Source organism: Microcaecilia unicolor, chromosome 4 (genome assembly GCF_901765095.1).
Source record: "Microcaecilia unicolor chromosome 4, aMicUni1.1, whole genome shotgun sequence".
Taxonomy (NCBI): domain Eukaryota; kingdom Metazoa; phylum Chordata; class Amphibia; order Gymnophiona; family Siphonopidae; genus Microcaecilia; species Microcaecilia unicolor.
In genome coordinates, this window is record NC_044034.1 from 81,090,923 (window position 1) to 81,111,944 (window position 21,022).

At 44.3% G+C, this 21,022-nt stretch overlaps 1 protein-coding gene across 1 annotated transcript in view; it reads left to right on the plus strand.

The window, feature by feature from the left end:
- Positions 1-21,022, plus strand: part of NBEA (neurobeachin) — a 1,994,973-nt gene that overhangs the window by 819,264 nt on the left and 1,154,687 nt on the right. Inside the window, 2 exon segments of the mRNA XM_030200381.1 lie at positions 261-391; positions 19,685-19,792. Coding sequence (XP_030056241.1) covers positions 261-391; positions 19,685-19,792 — 239 coding nt within the window.

Genomic DNA, 21,022 nt, shown 5'->3' on the forward strand with positions numbered 1-21,022 from the left:
AACCTTTGATTTTAGAGTTCTTGAAAATTGTCCCTGTTCTCTTGCATTTCATCTATGAATCTAAGTAGAATAGTTATACCACTGAATTGCAAACATCAGACTACTATTCCATCTCTGTATTTGACTTTAGCATTTTTTAGAATAATGGAACCTGAACTTGAGTGATTTTAATGCCACTTAAATAGAAATTTGAAAAGGGGAGCCCTGGATTTTACCACTGCACCACATTTTCCAGCAGATGTTCATTAAACTTTTTTTAGTTTGTTGTGTAGCTGTGAGAAATTGCCTGGAATGTAGACAAAGACAGAGGGAAAGAGGAAACAAATCTTCCTTACCCAACAGTAAAACTCAAGAGATTCTTCAGTGTCCGACTGCAACATCAGCTTCTAAGGTAAATTACATAATGTTTTTTAAAGTACTCTAGTAGAAAGCATTTTGAATTCAACTGTACCGGTATTATGTGCTCTCAAACTATTTTTTTTACTTTATCCCAATCCTTTCCTTCAATTCTGATGCCACATGAGTATTTTTAATTGTAAGGCCATGGGAGCTGTTGGCAGCTACAACTGACTGCAACTATGTCGCATTAATTCTCTTCTCCTAGTACATACTCTCCCACCACCTTCTCTAGAGGTTTCTGCCAGAATTTCTATTTTCTTCCAGCACTGTGTGGTTCTCGGTGAGTTTGAGCTGCTTGTTACCCAAACTCCAACATTGTTCTCATGAGATTAACAGGAGTTTTAGCATTGCACAGCTATAGCTTGCTAAAAGAGACACAATTACCAGAAAAAAATTAGAACTGTTTCACAGATAATGCTGGTGGCAGGTCTCTAGGGAAAGTGAGAGGAGACTAACAAAATTGTGTGGCGGAGCTTGGTTGGAGGGAATGAGAGTAGGAGCAGGATGATGGTGACTTGACTGATGAATATGAGACCAGCTGGTATGGAAATAGGAGAGCGTGTGTATTGGCAGAAGATGGGGAGAGGAGCAGGGTGATCTGAAAGAGAGAGTGTGTGAGGGAGTAAACTTTGTTTCAGTTGCTTTGAATGTATCAGCATTCAGGCCAGCAGCATAGTTATTTATTTATTTATTGCATTTGTATCCCACATTTTCCCACCTATTTGCAGGCTCAATGTGGCTTACAGAGTTTTGTTATGACATAGTCATTCCAGGTTCACGGATACAATTGGTAATGTACAGGATATCAGATACAATTGGAAATGTACAAACATTAAGTAAGGGAAGAGAGAAGGATGGTGTTAGGCAGGTTAGTAAAGAAGGAGGACTTTAATAGCTGAATGGGTTGGTGAGGTAGTTTGTAAGGCTATGGGTTATCTTTGTAGGCCTTGTTGAAGAGATGTGTCTTCAGAGATTTGCGAAAGTTAGTTATTTCGTCCATAGTTTTCAGGGCTGTAGGTAATGCATTCCACAGATGCGTGCTCATGTAAGAGAAGATGGTGGCGTGTATCAGCTTGTATTTTAGTCCTTTACAGCTGGGGAAGTGCAGATTGAGAAATTTGTGGGCTGATCTTATGACGTTTCTGGGAGGCAGGTCCACGAGGTTTAGCATATAGATTGGGGCATCTGCGTGAATGATTTTGTGTACATTCGTGCAGATCTTGAACGCAATGCGTTCCTTGAGTGGGAGCCAGTGGAGTTTCTCTCTTAAAGGTTTCGCACTTTCATATTTGGTTTTTCCAAAAATGAGTCTGGCTGCGGTGTTCTGGGCTGTTTGCAGTTTTTTTGATAGTCTGTTATTTGCATCCAGCGTATAGTGCGTTGCAGTAGTCTAGCTGGCTTATTACCATTGACTGTACCAGGGTTCGGAAGATGTATCTCGGGAAGTAAGGTTTTACTTTTTTGAGTTTCCACATGGAGTGGAACATCTTTTTCGTCATATTCTTCACGTGGGCATCAAGTGTGAGGTTTCGATCGATGGTAACTCCAAGAATTTTCAGATTTTGTGAGACGGGTAGAGAACAGTATGGTGTGGTTATGGTGGAGTAATTGTTTGTATTGTATTGTGAGGTGAATACAAGACATTGTGTTTTTTCTGCGTGGAGTTTTAGCTGGAATGCATCAGCCCAGGAGTGCATGATTTGGAGGCTTTGGTTGGTCTCGTTTAGATCATGTTTGAACGGGATGTAAATCGTGACATCGTCTGCATATATGTAGGGGTTGAGGTTTTGATTGGCTAGATGTTTGGCTAAAGGTATCATCATTAGGTTGAAGAGAGTTGGTGAGAGGGGGGATCCTTGGGGAACTCCACATTCAGGTATTCATGGGGGTGATATATCCTCGTTCGTTGTTACTTGGTATGATCTTGTAGTCAGGAATTCTTTGAGCCATTTGAGAACTGTGCCTCCTACTCCGAAGTATTCTAGTATATGTAATAGTATTCCATGATTAACCAAGTTGAAGGCGCTGGGCATGTCAAATTGTAGGAGGAGTATGTTGTTACCAGTTGCAATTGATTGTTTGAATGAGTTCATTGCAGACACTAGTACCATGTCGGTGCTGTGATTTGACCGAAATCCTGGTTGAGACTCATGCAGAATTGTGTTTATTTAGGTATTCAGTAAGTTGTTTCATCTCTATGCCCTCCATGAGTTTGGTTATGAGCGGAATAGATGCTACTGGGCGATAATTAGTTATGTCCATTGTGCTTTTTTTAGCATCTTTTGGCAGCGGAGTGAGCAGGATGTTTCCTTTATCCAAGGGAAAGAGACCATTTTGAAGTTTGTGGTTTACATAGTTTGTGAGGTCTTTTTTTGAATTGTTTGGGGGCGGATCTTATTAGGCTAGTAGGGCAAATGTCTAATTTGCATTGTGACTTGGCGTATTTTCCGAGCCATTGTGAGATTTCATCTGACGATATCGTGTCGAATTTGGTCCATGATCAGTCAGGGTTTGGGTCTAGACATTCAAGGATGCTTGTGTACTCAGTGATGTTGGTAGGTATCATGAGTCGGAGCTTTATTATTTTTTCATTGAAGTAGTTCGCAAGATTGGTTGCGGATGGGGGTATCTATATTATTAAAGGTAATCGGTGTAGTATTTAGGAGTTTGTTTACAAGTGAGAAGAGTTTGTGTGTATCCTTGTAATTTGCTCCTATTATGGTTTTGTAGTACGTTTGTTTAGTTTGTCTGATAGTGTATTTGCATTTTCTTTGTAGTTGTTTCCAATCTTTGAGTGCGTGTTCATCTTTTTTCTTGCTCCATGCTCTTTCTAATCTTCTGACCTATGTTTTTAGTTCTTTCAATTCTTCATTAAACCAAGGCAATGGGTTTTTTCTGTGTGAGGTTCTGGTTTGGAGTGGTGCTATGTTGTCTAGTACTGTTCTGCATCTGTAGTCCCATTCTTGGAGAATTGGGGCGAGTCTGTAGGTGTTGTCCATTCGTCGGTATAGAATTGTTGCCAGAATATAAGATGAGAACCCCAGCCCGGAGCACTGTTGCTTTGCCTGGTGACAGTTCTCATTTCCCATTTATGTTTTTTGTTGCTAAAGTGGCCTTGCTTGAAAAACAACACTGGGCCTTCAAGACTGAGACAACAGGAGTATTTTATTGACAAGTGACCCGACACGGGCCGTGTTTCGGTGTTAACGCCTGCCTCAGGGGTCAGGGTCTGGATGTAATCTGTTTAAAATTATATGTGTGTCCAATGTCTCCAAAAGTAAATGGAGAGGGTCTTTACAACCAAACTCGCCTGTCAAAATATGCAACGGCGATATCAAGCGAAGAACTTCTGTGTAAGCCTTTTCTTTAGCAAAAGAAACATGGCCCATGTCGGGTCACTTGTCAATAAAATACTCCTGTTGTCTCAGTCTTGAAGGCCCAGTGTTGCTTTTTTAGTTTGTGTACTTTCTATGTATGCTGTTTACCCTCTCTGTTCGGTTTGTTCTTGCTTGAAAAACAACATGCCAATATATACCTCTTTTCATGTTTATTTTTTTAGTTAGTTTCTTATTTTGCTTGTTTTCCCCACTATCCCTGATTTGCTACATTCTCTACCACTGTCTTATCCTTTTATGATCTGTCAGCCTATTTTTTACCATATGCTCCATGCTTTGAGTTTCTATTCCATATTAGGTTTCCTCTTTGTTTTACCTTTTCTTTTCTTTGGGACTGATGCAGTAAAGTTCAATTTATTTATTTATTTTTGCAACATGAGTTTAAACTTGTAAAAAAAAGCTTTCTCTGAGGACAGCAGAATGCCGATCTTCACAAGTGGGTGACAACATAGTTTATAGTTTATTAAAATTTGCTCTACTTCCTTCACTAACTAGTACATCCAGGCAGTTTACAATCTAAAATCAAAATCATGGAAAAAGAAAAGAACTACAGAATCCGAAACTAAAGAACTTCCCACACTGCTCTATAGAACATGTGCAGGAGTTCCTGCATCAGCATCCTTGCCTGGGGCTAGCTGTTCAATATTTTCCTTGGAGCTTGACCAATGTGATTTCTTTTGTAGGTTTTGAGTATTTTGTTTTAAAATGTGGTTTTTTTCATGCTGAGACTTTGTCAGTTCTTTAATTATACCTTTTAGAATTTGCTTAGGGTTTTTTTTAATTACTTTTTTTTTTGTTGAACAGCTATATCCTCTATTGAAACCAGTGTATTAAGTAGAATTGTTCAATGTATTATCTATCATTCTTTAGGCTTTTTCTTTCTAAATTCCTAAAATACAAGAAACCCAGCAGCTTTAAGAAATGCGCCTGGTGCTGTAGGCTAATATTGGATAGTGACTCTCATGATGTGTGTTTGACATACTTAGAAACTGCCCTTAATATTCCTAGTTGTGCAGCAAGCCAGCAGATGAATTAGACGTTTTTGTGGCTGTCAAGATTATTTTGAGGGGGCTCTACAGTTCCTCTTATATAAGTATAGATCCATTGGCATCAACTTAAATAATCTTCATAGTTCTATATCAACATTGAAGAAACATAGTTCTCCCTCAGAGCCTTGAGTATTGGTAGAGGCCATTGAGAGAGGGCACCATCTAAACCTCACCTGATGCAAGCAAAAGGAATTTGCTGCATCAATAAACAACATTGAGGGACATCAATGCAGAGAGCACTGAGTGAAGATGAAGAAGCATCAGCATTGGTTTCTCTTGGTACAGGAGCACAGCAATCTTGTTGGCTATCACATTCCCTCCCAAACATCTTTAAGAGAAGACTACTCATCCTCAAGTACATCTGGAGAATCACAACAGACTTCAGGGGCCTGGATTTCAGTTAACAATATATGTGATTTGACACAGAATGATGTCGCACACCCTCTTGCACCTCAAGCAACTTCAGCATCTATATTTTTCATCTGGAACCACTGTCTAGGAAAGATACTGATGCATCTATAGAGTTACATTCTCAGAGATGAAAAAGAGGTTCAATCCTAGAAACCATAGCAGTACCTGGAGACATGGAATTGATGGCAGTTCCTCAAAGGCAGTTGGTATGGGAGCAGCTTGCCACAATTTTGATCTCTAATGCATTCAAAAAGGAGGCTTTGCCAAAATTTTGAGGAACTCTCCTAAAAGCATTGACTGATGGCCAGGATTAGATTTGGATATCTCTTCAGAACATTTTTCACATTCAGAGTCTGAGTAATCCTGAGAGTATGACGATGGATCAGGGATATGCTTTGATTGGAATTCAGCAGATCTCATTTTACACCCATCTCTTCCACAGGAAAGAAAGAAGTCTAACCACTTATGGAGTTTTCCATGGATATTATGGAGACCCTTATATTTCATTGGAGGAGGAGAATGAATGAAGGGCACTCAGGCTGGACATTCTACAATTTCAAAATCCACTCCCGCTCCTAAGAAGAAGTAGTATTTATTCACAAACAAAAATCAAGTGGATGAAAAACTACTCCTTCATGCTATGAGGAGGAATGTTTACAGAAAGGATTTTCAGGATGGTTGTTCATTTCCCACATAGCACCAACTCTTCATGAACCGATAGATAAGAAACATATTAGATAAGGTAAAGTGTCAGCCAGTTCCTTCCCCCCCGTTAAATAAGGTTGTCATAAGAAAAATATGAAAACCTTAGTTCACCTGGGGACAAGTGTAAGGAATGTGGAAAACACATGGCAGGCTAATTTATGATGTTTTAAAGATATATCTAACAGATTTTGCCATAGATACTGGTATCCATAGAACTCATAATAGCAGATCTCACACCTGAGATAAGATATGAAGTGCAAACTTGTTTTTATGCCCTTCAGAGGAGACAATTTCTTTAGCTAAAAGATCCATAAAACTGTGGATCAGTTCAAAGACCACTGTTTGACACATCAGACTCTCTCTTTAGCCACTTCAAAACTGATCTCATCATCATGTATGAAATGCTTTAGTGGGATGTGGAGGAGTTAAATCACAAGAGGACTGTGAAAAAATTGCAGGAGGACTTTACAAGACTGGGAAACTGGGCATCCAAATGGCAGATGATGTTTAATGTGAGCAAGTGCAAAGTAATGCATATGGGAAAGTGGAACCCAATCTATAGCTACGTGATGCAAGGTTCCACATTAGGAATCACTGCCCAGAAAAGGATCTAGATGTTATGTTGAAAAACTCTGCTAAATATGCAGTGGCAGCTAAGAAAGCAAATATAATGTGAGGAATTATTAGGAAAGGAATGGAAAACAAAAACGAGTTTGTATAGCTCCATGGTATGACTGCATCTCAAAAATAATATGTGCAATTCTGGTCATTGCATCTCAAAAAAAATATTGGAATTAGAAAAGGTAGAGAGAAGGGCAACAAAAATGAAGGAGATGAGACAACTTCCCTATGAGGACAGGCTAAAGTGGCTAGGGCTCTTCAGCTAGGAGAAGAGATGACTGAGAAGGATATATGATAAGAGGTCTATAAAATACTGAGTGGAGGGGAATAAGTAGAGATGAATTACTTGGTTACGCTTTCCAAAAATACTAGGACTAGGGGACACAACATGAAACTACTACGTAGTAAATTTATAACACAATGGAGAACAAATTTCTTCACTCAACGTGTAATTAAACTCTGTAATTTATTACCTAAGAATGTGGTAAATCAGTTAGCTTAGCAGGGTTTAAAAATGTTTGGATAATTTCCTAAAAACCATTATTAAGATGGTCTTGGGAAAATCCACTGCTTGTTTCTAGGATAAGCAGCATAAAATCTGTTTTACTTTTCTGGGATCTTGCAAAATACTTGTGACCTGGATTGGCCACTGTTGGAAACAGGATACTGGGCTTGATGGATCTTTGGTATGTCGTAGTATGGCAATGCTTATGTTCTTATCTGTCATAGAGACATTTCCTCTGCAATCATGTTCCCATTCTTAACAACAGAGACTTGACTTTTCTCCTAGATAGCAGAGGATCCAGAAGAAGCAAACATTTCCCCAGCCAAACGCTGGGATTTGATTTTTGACTCCGTCCAAGCAGGTACAGCCAATATACAGTGTCCATTCCAGAGAAGGTTCCTGTAAAAGGAAAGCTGAGGTTTTATATACAATTTTGGCTCAGTATAACTTCAGATGATTGGATTTTTATTATGGTATGGAATGGGTACAAACTCTGTCTCTTAGAACCCCTGACAGATTGTCCTCCAGGTGGATCATGGTTTATCTCGAAGCATGAAAATGTCTGCTTAAAGTTCATGATCTAGTTCTCAGGATTATACTTTCTATTCACTGGTGCACTATTCATATTCTCAAATTGATTTCTGGATGTTAGAAAGGACTATTTGCAAGTTGGTACAGGATATAAACATTGAAACAAGGTTGGTCAGATCACGCTCCTATTTGTCTAAAATTGGATATGCAGAGAGTCTCTGGGAGCCACCATTATTGCAATCTCAGTGACAGCCTTCTGACCAATCCACAGATGTTTCAACAATTAGAAGGTAATGTGAAAAAGTATTTTGATATAATGAAAATGATTCTGTTAACACAGTAACTCTATGGGAGTGTTTTAAAGCTTGTATGAGGTGGAAGTGTATAGCACTTGCTTTACTAATGTCGTGAACTGGTCAATTTGTGCTGTGGTAAACGTGGCCTGCTCCTGAAGTTCCTCCACCATGTTAGTGTTTGCAGCCTTTGATCCTTGTCCTTTTTATGGGTCTTAGTTGACATCGCCAGTTTATATTTTTTGTCACAAATCTGTCCATCAAGTACTCAGAAAATTGAGTACATGCTTGATTGAACTAGAGAGAGCTGATAAACCATGAGGATAGAGGGAGAATTTCTGGCATAGCTCAGAGCACTGGGCTTATTTATTTATAACATTTTTAGCCTGCATCATCTACAGTTGTGAGCAGGTAATGGAATACAGTCATAAACATACACAAATACATCATAACAATTATACCAAGTGTAGTATCAACAGCAGTCTTGATTCAAATTCTTTAAATAGAGAATACCCTCTGAAATAAAACAGTTTTTAAGGCTTTCTTAAAGTCAGACACATTTTTCATAGACCTTACCTCTAAAGGCAAAGTATTGGTGCTGGAGGTGGTGCACTAGGGCTATGTGCTGGAGTTTGCAGAAACTGTTTCCAACATTGTTTGGCATTATGATCTGCTCTCAAAAGATAGGCACTAGTATTCATTTTTCAGCACCTAGAGCCATTACTACATCTATTCTGTGGGTCCCAAGAGAGGTGACTCCCACAAGTATTTTTACACATCTGCATATTGGCAGGCAATTCCTGTTCAGAGGTCTCCCATTTGGCCTGACGATAGATCCCAGAACCTTTTTCAAGCTCATGTTGGTTTTGGTGGCATTACATCACAAACAAAGCATAGTGATTCATTTCTACTTTTACTGCTGGTTGACACAAATCAATTCAGAGGTGGACAGCAACAGTGGAGTTAATCTGCCTTCTTAAACACCTGTGCAAGGTGGTGAATTATACCCAAGAGCCAGTTGATGGTCTCCAGGAGCTGGAGTATGTTAGAGTTCACTTCAACACCAGTCAGGGAATCAATCATTTTATTAACAAAGGAGAGCATGCTGGAAGCTGCAGTTTCAGAAGAAAGCACAATGTGCTCAGGAGGCCCCTTGGGCTTGGAATAATCTGCAGTTCCTTGCTTCCACAGTAGCGACCCTATAAAGCTATTCCTTAGATGAGGGTTCATATGCTCCCATTTGCTGTCCTGCTGGGCCCTTCAATCCCAGCATTTTGAGGCACTCCTTTCCTTACTGGGCTCCTGCTTCAGTTTAGTGTGGTAGGACAATCCCTGCCACTTGGTCAAGGGGTTTCCACTGGACTCTTCTCTCCAAACTGTATAGTAGTGACCACTGATTTGAGTTTCCGGGGATATAGAGCTCACTGCCTGGATCATGTGGTGCAGGGAAGGTATTCCCAGAAGGAATTGACTTGACCTATAAAACAAATCTCAAAGTGAGGGCTATTCACTTAGTCCTGAAGGAGTTTCTTCCTCTGTTTGAGGGGAAATTGTCCAGGTAATGTCAGAGAGTGCCACATAGGTAGCCTATATCAACAAGCAAGGGGAATGGGGGATATGAAGTATAGTGGTGGCCCTAGAAACCTGCTGGATTTGTGGTTGGGTTGAGACTTATCTCTCAGAAATATTGGCAGTACATATTGCAGAGTCAGAGAATGTGAAGGCAGATTTTGTCAGCTAGAATGCTTTGGATCTGGGGGAATGGGAGTTGAGCTGCTCCAACTTCCAGCTCCCATTGGACTGCTGTTGCTCTCAATGCTTCAACCTGATGGCAATGTGGCAGAATTCTAACAGTACATGGTTCTTCAGCTGCAGAAAGGAGCTTGGCTCAGAAGACATCAATACACTTGAGCATTCCTAGCAGCAGCTGGGGGCCCCTCTGTTTCTTCCTGGCCTTTGGTATGCAGAATCCATCAGAGGATAGCTAGACATCTCATTCCTTATTTGCTATGTAGATCTAATATTCCTGCTGTTAGATGCCCCCACCCCTTATTGCCTTCATAGAAAACCCTAATCCTTTCTGTCTTATGCCTTGGCCCTTGAAAGGCAGTGCTTTCTGCTGAGACCCCGGAGTCAATCTGCATACCAAGCATTTATGTGGGTCATCTAGTGTTATAGGGCTGGTGCATGGAATCTGAGCTTTCTCTTTGGCGAGTGGAAGTTCTTGCAGGGTTTGGCCCTCAGTTACTTCAGGGTTCAGGGAGCTGCTGTATCATGTTTCAGGGCCAAATCTGAGGGATCTCCCTCGCAGCACAGGTGGATATCACACCCTTTTACAGGAGGTGAAACAGATTAGGTGCTTATTTCAACTGATAATTTCTCAGTGAGACCTTAAGTTTCTTAATGTTGTCTTGGGTCTTCTGTTTGATTGTCTTAGAGGAGCCTTGGTGAAGGACCTTACCCTCAAAATGGTATTTTTGGTGGCCACCTGCTATACAGGGATTTTTTTCTATCCTTTTCAGAGGAGGTGGTGCCCTTAGAAACAGTGACTTCCTTCTTGTCAAAAGCAGTTGCACGATTTCATGTGAACCAGGTAGTGGTACTCCCAGCATTTTCATAGTGAATGCTGTAGGAAACTTCTTGGAAGTTACACAGACTTGATGTCCACAGGGCTCTGCTATACATCTGGAAAATAACCATATCATTCTGATTGTCTGACAGGCTTTTTGTGCTATTTCAGGGGCCATGTAAAGAGCATGCACCTGCCAAGTCCTCTACAGTGCGATGGATGAAGATGGCCATTGAAACAGTATACATTATTCATCAAAAAGTATTTCAAGGGCTCTGAAGGCTCATTCCACTTATGGTTCAGGCTGTCTCCTGACTGGGAAATGGGTACTTGCACCGGAAGACATCTATAAATCGGTGATGTGGTCCTTGTTTCATTCCTGTGTGAAACACAGCAAGACTGACGTTCTAGCCAAAAACAATGCGGCCTATGGCAGACAGTGTTTCTGAGGGCTTTCCCCCTCCCAATAAGGTTTTCTTTTGTACCTTCCACTGGTACAGAAATTTAGATTGTGAGCCCACTAGGGACAGAGAAAAGTACCTATACAAAATAATTATAAACCACTTTTTATATCACAGAAAGGCAGTATATTAATCCCAGACCCTTTATCCTTTTGATCTGGACTGGTCTAGCTTGATGTAGGTGAAATGTATTCATACCTATTTGACCAGTCCATGGTCCACTCTGGAGGACTGCAGTGTATGGGATACCTCTCAGACTTAGTCTGCCATCTCTTCTGTGGCTTGTTTATGGTTTATTTATGATAGAGAATTTGCTGTATGTAAGTTAGTAATTATGTGAAGTTTATCACAGTGGTGTGGAGAGGTTCTTTACTGATGTGTAGCAAGGTGGTCCTTTTTCTGCTTTGGCAGTGGCACACTGGAGAATTCCAGGCTGTAGCAGCCCTTATACCGGTGATGTTACTGGAATATTTCAGTATCTCTACCTCCATTTGCTGGTAAGGGTGCCAAACCCATTGGTCTGGACTGGTCTGGCAAGAATCAAGGAAAGAAAAATAACAAGAATACATTTTGCCTCGTTTCATGTGCTTGATGATTTATAGGGGTTATTAGTTCATGCTTTCAATTACTATGGGATTGGATGGTGCAGAATGTGGTGGTCCTGAATACTATGAAAACTGAATTTTCTTGGGTGGGTCAGGGGGGGATCGCTGATTATTTATCCGATATTCTCCGAGGACAAGCAGGCTGCTTGTTCTCACGAATGGGTGATGTCCACGGCAGCCCCTCCGATCGGAGATCTTCACTAGCAACAGCGTTTGCTAGCCCTCGCGTGCACATACACCGTGCGTATGCGCGACCGTCTTCCCGCCCAAACGCGCTCGTGTTCGTCAGTCTTCTTTTTTCCATGGCTCAGGACGGCTGTTTTGCGGTCGGTCTGTACCCCAAGGAGACCCCTCGCATCTTTTCACCACGTTCTTCCATTCGGAAGTGCCCGATTTTCTCTTTTTCAGTTGTGTGTCTCTTAGTTAAAAAAAAAAAAAAAAAAACTTCCTTTACGTTGAGTTTTTTCCCGTAAGTTTCCTTTCGTTGTTGGGTGCGGCCTTTTTCGCCGCCCGTACGGGTTTTTTCAAAATTTTTTGGTGCCATTAGCCACCATCGTGAATTTTGACTTTGCCGGCGTGATTTTTCCGCCCATGTCCTCGAAGCCTACCAACGGCTTTAAAAAGTGCACCCAGTGCAGCCGGACTATCTCCCTCACTGACAGGCACGTTTCGTGCCTTCAGTGTCTGGGGGCTGGGTATCGCCCCCCAGGCCTGTACTCTTTGCCTTCGCTTGAAGAAGCGGACTCAGGCGGCGAGATTGGCCCAGTGGAATTTGCTTTTCAGGGCCTCGTCTGGTGCTTCGATGTCTTCGGTACCGAGGTCATCGTCCGGTGCGTCGACGTCTGCGGTACCCAGCTCTTGTGCCGGTGATCCAGCGTCTTTGATACCGAGGTTATCGGTGGTATCGATGTCGTCAGAGGGTGCTTCATGTTCCGGAGCACAGGTGAGGGCTGTCCATTCCCCTTCTGGTGGCGGTGAGCCCTCGAGTAGGTGTCCGCCTGCCTCGAGGGCTCCTGCGGTGCAGCCCCCCCCCCCCCCCCCCGGGATTGACCTCTTTCGGACCTGGCCCACAGGAGGCGTTTGGGTTCGACGTCCTCCTCTTCGGTACCGGGAGGTACCGGTGATGTGCTTCGTGTGAAGGCAAAGAAGAATCGTCATCGGTCACCTTCCAGACGTGGTACCGAGAGCTCTGGGTCGCCGGTGCCACCGGCACCCAAGCGTCGACATCGGGAGGACCGCTCACCCTCCATTCAGGAGGTGTCGATGCGCTCCCCTGTGGACAGCCCGGTACCGCCTCCGCGGCCAGGACAGATTCGCAGCTCATCGCTGGTACCGGACTCCTTGCCTCTCTCGACAGCCGCTCTAAACGAGAGCCTCAGGGCCATCCTTCCAGGGATCCTGGAAGAGCTGTTGCGCACTTCTCCGGTACTGGGGGTGCTTGCACCGCTGGTACTGACGACTGAGGCGACAGCTGGGCCCTCGTCCATGGTGAGTGAGGTCTCCCGTACCGGTACCGGCATCGGCTGCCTCCCAGGCGCACTACCCGACGACATCGATGGAGGGAGCTCCATCGCCACCAGTGCGAGAGTCTTCCTCTCGACGCTCCCACCGTGGCCATATTCCTACGGAGTTGAGGCGGGCATGGCTTCAGACAGAAGTTCATGAACTGGTGTCCGACACCGATGGTGAGGCCTCGTGGGAAGCAGAGGAAGACATCAGATATTTCTCAGATGAGGAGTCTGACGGTCTTCCTTCTGATCCCACTCCCTCTCCTGAAAGACAGCTTCCTCCTCCCGAGAGTCTGTCTTTCGCGGCCTTTGTCCGGGAAATGTCTACGGCCATTCCCTTCCCTGTGGTCACGGAGGATGAGCCAAGGGCTGAAATGTTTGAGCTTTTGGACTATCCTACGCCACCTAAGGAATCGTCCACAGTACCCATGCATCATGTCCTCAAGAAGACATTGCTGGCGAACTGGGCGAAGCCGCTAACTAATCCCCACATTCCCTAGAAGATCGAATCCCAATATCGGATCCATGGGGACCCGGAGTTGATGCGGACTCAGTTGCCTCACAACTCTGGTGTGGTGGATCTGGCCCTTAAGAAGGTCAAGAGTTCTAGAGAGTATGCTTCAGCGCCCCCAGGCAAAGACTCTAGAACCTTGGATTCTTTTGGGAGGAAGGCCTACCATTCTGCTATGCTCATTTCCAAAATTCAGTCCTACCAGCTCTACACGAGCATTCATATGCGGAATAATGTGCGGCAGTTGGCGGACAAGCCTCCCCTCTGAGCAAGCCAAGCCTTTTCAGCAGGTGGTCAGGCAGCTGAAGGCGTGTGGTAAATTCCTGGCCAGGGGTGTTTCCGATACTTTTGATGTCGCGTCCAGGGCCACTGCTCAAGGTGTGGTGATGCGCAGACTCTCATGGCTGCGCGCCTCATACCTGGATAATAGACTCCAGCAGCGGATAGCGGACTCTCCTTGCCGGGGGGATAATATTTTTGGAGAAAAGGTCGAACAGGTGGTAGAACAGCTCCACCAGCGGGACACTGCTTTCGTCCAATTCTCCCGCCGGACGCCTTCAGCATCTACCTCAACTGGTAGACGTTTTTATAGGGGAAGGCGGACTGTTACCTATTCTTCTAATAAGCGTAGGTACAATCCTTCTTCTCGCCAGCCTGCTTCCCAGGCCAAATCCCAGCGCGCTCGTTCTCGTCAACAGCGTGCGCCTTCACAGGCCCCTACAGCTGCCCAGCAAAAGCAAGGGACGGGTTTTTGACTGGCTCCAGCAGAGCATAGCCGCAATTAAAAGTGTCCGTGCCAGACGATCTACCGGTCGGGGGGAGCTTAAAAATTTTTTCACCAAAGGTGGCCTCTCATAACCGCCGACCAGTGGGTTCTTCAAATAGTCCGGTTGGGATATGCCCTCAATTTGGTCACAAAGCCTCCAAATTGCCCACCGGGAGCTCAGTCCTTCAGCTTCCAGCACAAGCAGGTACTTGCAGAGGAACTCTCTGCCCTTCTCAGTGCCAATGCGGTCGAGCCCGTGCCACCGGGGCAAGAAGGGCTGGGATTCTATTCCAGGTACTTCCTTGTGGAAAAGAAAACAGGGGGGGCTGTGTCCCATCCTAGACCTAAGGGCCCTGAACAAATATCTGGTCCGAGAAAAGTTCAGGATGCTTTCCCTGAGCACCCTTCTTCCCATGATTCAGGAAAATGATTGGCTATGCTCTCTGGACTTAAAGGATGCTTACACTCGTATCCTGATACTGCCAGCTCACAGACAGTATCTTCGATTCCATCTGGGAACACGGCACTTTCAGTATTGTGTGCTACCCTTTGGTCTCACCTCCGCGCTCAGAGTGTTCACAAAATGCTTGGCGGTAATGGCGGCGTCTCTACGCAGACTGGGAGTGCACGTGTTCCCTTACCTCGACGATTGGCTGGTGAACACCTCCGAGGCAGGAGCTCTACTGTCCATGCAGATGACTATTCGACTCCTAGAGCTACTAGGGTTTGTGATAAATTATCCAAAGTCCCACCTTCTTCCAGTTCAAAAACTCAAATTCATAGGGGCTCTGCTGGATTCTCAGACAGCTCGTGCCTACCCTCCTGTCCCTCGTTTCCTGGGTGCGGGCGTCTCAGCAGATCACAGCTTGGCAGATGTTGAGATTGCTCGGCCACATGGCCTCCATGGTTCATGTGACTCTCATGGCCCGTCTTCACATGAGATCAGCTCAGTGGACCCTACCTTCCCAGTGGTACCAAGCTGCTGGGAATCTAGAGGATGCAGTCCAGCTGCCCACCAGTTTTCTTCAATCCCTGCAGTGGTGGGCAAGAAGGGCTGGGATTCTATTCCAGGTACTTCCTTGTGGAAAAGAAAACAGGGGGGATGCGTCCCATCCTAGACCTAAGGGCCCTGAACAAATATCTGGTCAAAGAAAAGTTCAGGATGCTTTCCCTGGGCACCCTTCTCCCCATGATTCAGCAAAACGATTGGCTATGCTCTCTGGACTTGAAGGACGCCTACACGCACATCCCGATACTGCCAGCTCACAGACAGTATCTGCGATTTCAGCCGGGCACATGTCACTTCCAGTACTGTGTGCTACCCTTTGGGCTCGCCTCTGCGCCCAGAGTGTTCACCAAGTGCTTGGCTGTAGTAGCAGCGGCACTTCGCAGACTGGGGGTACACGTGTTCCCCTATCTCGACGATTGGCTGGTGAAGAACACATCCGAGGCAGGAGCCCTGCAGTCCATGCAGATGACTATTCGCCTCCTGGAGCTACTGGGGTTTGTGATAAATTATCCAAAGTCCCACCTTCTCCCAGTGCAGAAAACTCGAATTCATATTAGCTCTGCTGAATTCTCGGACGGCTCGCGCCTATCTCCCAGAGACGAGAGCCAACAACTTGTTGTCCCTCGTCTCGCGGGTGCGAGCGTCCCAGCAGATCACAGCTCGGCAGATGTTGAGATTGCTGGGCCACATGGCCTCCACAGTTCATGTGACTCCCATGGCCCGCCTTCACATGAGATCTGCCCAATGGACCCTAGCTTCCCAGTGGTTTCAGGCTGCTGGGGATCTAGAAGACGTGATCCACCTGTCCACCAGTTTTCTCAAATCCCTGTATTGGTGGACGATTTGGTCCAATTTGACTCTGGGACGTCCTTTCCAAATTCCTCAGCCACAAAAAGTGCTGACCACGGATGCGTCTCTCCTGGGGTGGGGAGCTCATGTCGACGGGCTTCACACCCAAGGAAGCTGGTCCCTCCAGGAACGCGATCTGCAGATCAATCTTCTGGAGTTACGAGCGATCTGGAATGCTCTGAAGGCTTTCAGAGATCGGCTGTCCCATCAAATTATCCAAATTCAGACAGACAACCAGGTTGCCATGTATTACGTCAACAAGCAGGGGGGCACCGGATCTCGCCCCCTGTGTCAGGAAGCCGTCAGCATGTGGCTCTGGGCTCGCCGTCACGGCATGGTGCTCCAAGCCACATATCTGGCAGGCGTAAACAACAGTCTGGCCGACAGGATGAGCAGGATTATGCAACCTCACGAGTGGTCGCTCAATTCCCGTGTAGTGCGACAGATCTTCCAGGTGTGGGGCACCCCCTTGGTAGATCTCTTCGCATCTCGAGCCAACCACAAGGTCCCTCAGTTCTGTTCCAGACTTTAGGCCCACGGCAGACTAGCGTTGGATGCTTTTCTCCTGGATTGGGGGGAAGGCCTCCTGTATGCTTATCCTCCCATACCTTTGGTGGGGAAGACTTTGCTGAAACTCAGGCAAGACCGAGGCACGATGATTCTGATCGCTCCTTTCTGGCCGCGTAAGATCTGGTTCCCTCTTCTTTTGGAGTTGTTCTCCGTAGAACCGTGGAGATTGGAGTGTTTTCCGACCCTCATTACTCAGAACGAGGGGGCACTTCTGGGTCTCTGGCTCTCACGGCCTGGATGTTGAGAGCGTAGATTTTGCCTCCTTGGGTCTCTCCGAGGGTTTCTCTCGGGTCTTTCTTGCTTCCAGGAAAGATTCCATTAAAAAGAGTTACTTCTTTCTATGGCAGAGGTTTGCCATCTGGTGTGACAGCAAGGCCGTAGATCCTCGCTCTTGTCCTACACAGACCCTGCTTGAATACCTTCTGCACTTGTCTGAGTCTGGTCTTAAGACCAACTCTGTAAGAGTTCATCTTAGTGCGATTAGTGCATACCATTACTGTGTGGAAGGTAAGCCGATCTCGGGACAGTCTTTAGTTGTTTGCTTCATGAGAGGTTTGCTTTTGTCAAAGCCCCCCATCAAACCTTCTACGGTGTCATGGGATCTTAATGTCGTTCTCACCCAGCTGATGAAACCTCCTTTCGAGCCACTGAATTCATGCCATCTGAAGTACTTGACCTGGAAGGTCATTTTCTTGGTGGCAGTTACTTCAGCTCGCAGAGTCAGTGAGCTTCAAGCCTTGGTAGCTCATGCTTCTTATACCAATTTCATCATAACAGAGTAGTCCTCCGTACTCACCCTAGGTTCTTGCCGAAGGTGGTGTCGGAGTTCCATCTGAGCCAGTCAGTTGTCTTGCCAACATTTTTTCCCCGTCCTCATACCCGCCATGCTGAACGTCAGCTGCACACATTGGACTGCAAACGAGCATTGGCCTTCTATCTGGAGCAGTCACAGCCCCACAGACAGTCCGCCCAAATGTTTGTTTCTTTTGATCCCAACAGAAAGGGAATGGCTGTTGGGAAAGGTACCATCTCTAATTGGCTAGCAGATTGCATCTCCTTCACTTATGCCCAGCCTGGGCTGACGCTTAAGGGTCATGTCACGTCACGGCTCATAGTGTTAGAGTCATGGCGGCGTCAGTGACCCACTTGAAGTCAGCCACTATCAAAGAGATTTGCAAGGCTGCGACGTGGTCATCTGTCCACACATTCACATCGCATTACTGCCTACAGCAGGATACCTGACACGACAGTCGGTTCGGGCAGTCGGTGCTGCAGAATCTGTTTGGGGTTTAGAATCCAACTCCACCCCCCTAGGCCCATTTTTGTTCTGTTCCAGGCTGCACTCTCAGTTAGTTGCATAAGTTAGGTCAATCTCAGTTATGTCCTCGCCGTTGCGAGGCTCAATTGACCAATGTTTGTTGTTTTGAGTGAGCCTGGGGGCTAGGGATACCCCATTCATGAGAACAAGCAGCCTGCTTGTCCTCGGAGAAAGCGAAAGCTACATACCTGTAGAAGGTATTCTCTGACAACAGCAGGCTGATTGTTCTCACCAACCCGCCCGCCTTCCCTTTGGAGTTGTGTCTTTCTTTGTCTATGTCTTTGCTATGTACTGGACTGACAAACACGAGCATGTTCGTGCGGGAAGACGGTCGCACATGCACACGTGAGGGCTAGCAAATGTTGTTGCTAGTGAAGATCTCCGATCAGAGGGGCTGCCGTGGACGTCACACATTCGTGAGAACAATCAGCCTGCTGTCCTCAGAGAATACCTTCTACAGGTATGTAGCTTTCGCTTTACTGTGAATTGGGTGCTGATTCCAGTGTTGTGGTGTGTGCCTTGGATTTATCTTGGTTCAAACTGTTCTGGAAGAGAGCAGGTCAAGACAGTGGCTAGAATTGCCATTTTTTAAGCTTCACCTGCTAAAGTGACTGAAATATTGTATGCATTTATTTGATTTTGATCTTGTTAAAGATGCTTATATCAAGCAGTTTATGCTATATTACAGTGGCCATTTTCTTGGTTATCTTGGTGAGATTATGGATGCTTTTCAGTTGGTCCAAAAGACAACTGTGTACCTGTTGATATGTCTTTTTTCTATGATTTCCCCTGAATTTAAAGCCTTTATTGGCTGACAGTATGGCAGCTAATCTAATTTAATGTTTGCTCCCTGATATTTAAGGTATTGCATGAGGCGTATACCTTGCTATCTGCTGGATTGGTATGAAATAGGGCATTCACTTCAGTTTCAGGTGCCTCATCAGTTGGTACAAGGGTTACATGTTGTAAGGAGATCCACTTTGTCCTTGGTTGTTGGCCTGTCACTATGGCTTATACTTCCAGCTTAGTTGTGTGGGGAGCGGAACCGTTCCCAATTTTTTCAGCTTTTCAAGACTCATCAATTTAGGGAGGTTTTCAGGTGATGAATTAGGGGAGAGAATGTCTTTTACCTTATCTTATATTGTTTGTGATATAATGTTATAAATGCTTGGTTGGAATCCGTTGTTTTAAATTTTTTTGCTAGTTGTGTAAAAAAATATTAAAGGTTGAAGGGGAAACTTGCATTTTTGCAAGTTTTGCATACTATGGGGTCAGTAGAATGGGACTGTGCAGTTGTTTTCATATTTGATGTTTTTCATGTTCTACAGCCTTAAAAAATGCAGGTTCCTAAAGTGGGTATGTGATTTCTGGGGTTAATTACTTAATTGATAAATGTTTCTCAATTTTTAAAGAGATCATTAGTCAATTCCTGAGTCTGAAAATTTTGCAGGATTATGCATTAAATAGACAGATAGACAATCTTGTGATATAAATAAGTCACATACTCCACTTTTGGTATCATTCTGCTCAGTGGGTCATATATTCTTTGCATAGAAAAGAACTGTTTTAGAAGTCATATTTCAAAGGACCAATTTATTGTGTTTTTTAGATGCCAACAGAAAATGTTGCTGGTAATCTTTCCCCAGTAAAGGATCCTGATAGACTTCTTCAGGATGTTGACATTAATCGTCTTCGTGCAGTTGTCTTTCGTGATGTGGTGAGTTAATTTTTCATCTTTCCACTTCTTTTTTCCTGCTGTACTGTAATATTTAAATAATATCAACACAATGAAATCAGCTTAAGATTCTTACACATATGGCAATGTGGGACTGTTGTCAACTATCTATACACATGAATTTTCAGAGGAAATCTGATGAATTTAGTTTAATATATATTTATTTAATGTGGTATATTTGTTAGCGTAGTGGGCAAAGGCATTGAGGTCATCCCTATGATTTTTCTGTTCAGTGTCACTTCTACAATGTTTTGAAAATAATTTTACTAGGACTTCCTATTTGTAAAACCTGATTTTTACATGTATAAACATACAGGGACAATTCTATAACTGAGCGCCACAAGTTAGGTGCCTAGATGCTGATTGCTAATAATAACAATATCTGGGCACCAAGATTTCATTATAGAATATTACTGTATGTCAGCATTGGTTGGCCTACTTTACATTTAGGCACACCCACTTACATATCAACAAGTGTAAATTCATGCCTAAATGCAACACTTTAGCATGTAACTTAAAGTATTCTGTAAGTTAAATGCATAAATGTTGGTCCTTCCCGTGCCCCTCCTCTGTAACCCCCCCCCCCCCCATTGCATTTATGTGCTAATCGAGCTGCTTGCATAATTTATAGAACAGCGCTGATTATGCACCTAGCACTTACATGTACAAGTGTACATTTACCTGTATAAGTTCACAAATGGCACTTCAGTTTAGGCACCAAGTTATAGAATGAGGGGGCTTATGTAAAATTTGCTGTTGTATATATGTATAGAATTATACATAGGCAGTGATCTAATTATATTTATATACTTCTGTAAAGTAGGCATGGAATTTGAGGTTTTCACACATACGCTGCAAAATACAAAGCTGAACAGCCCTAGCCACTTTTGCCTTTCCTCATAGGGAAGTTGTCCCATCCTCTTTATTATTTTCGTCGCCCTTTTCTGTACCATTTCTAATTCCACTATATCTTTTTTGAGATATGGTGACCAGAATTGCACCCAATATTCGAGGTGCGAGCCTCATTTTTGTTTTCCATTCTTTTCCTAATAATATCAAACATTCTATTTGCTTTCTTAGCCGCCGCCACACACTGAGCAGAGGGTTTCAACGTGTCATCAACAATGACTCCTAATGTGGAACCTTGCATTATGTAGCTATAGTTTGGGTTCCTGTTTCCCACATGCATCACTTTCTACTTACTCACATTAA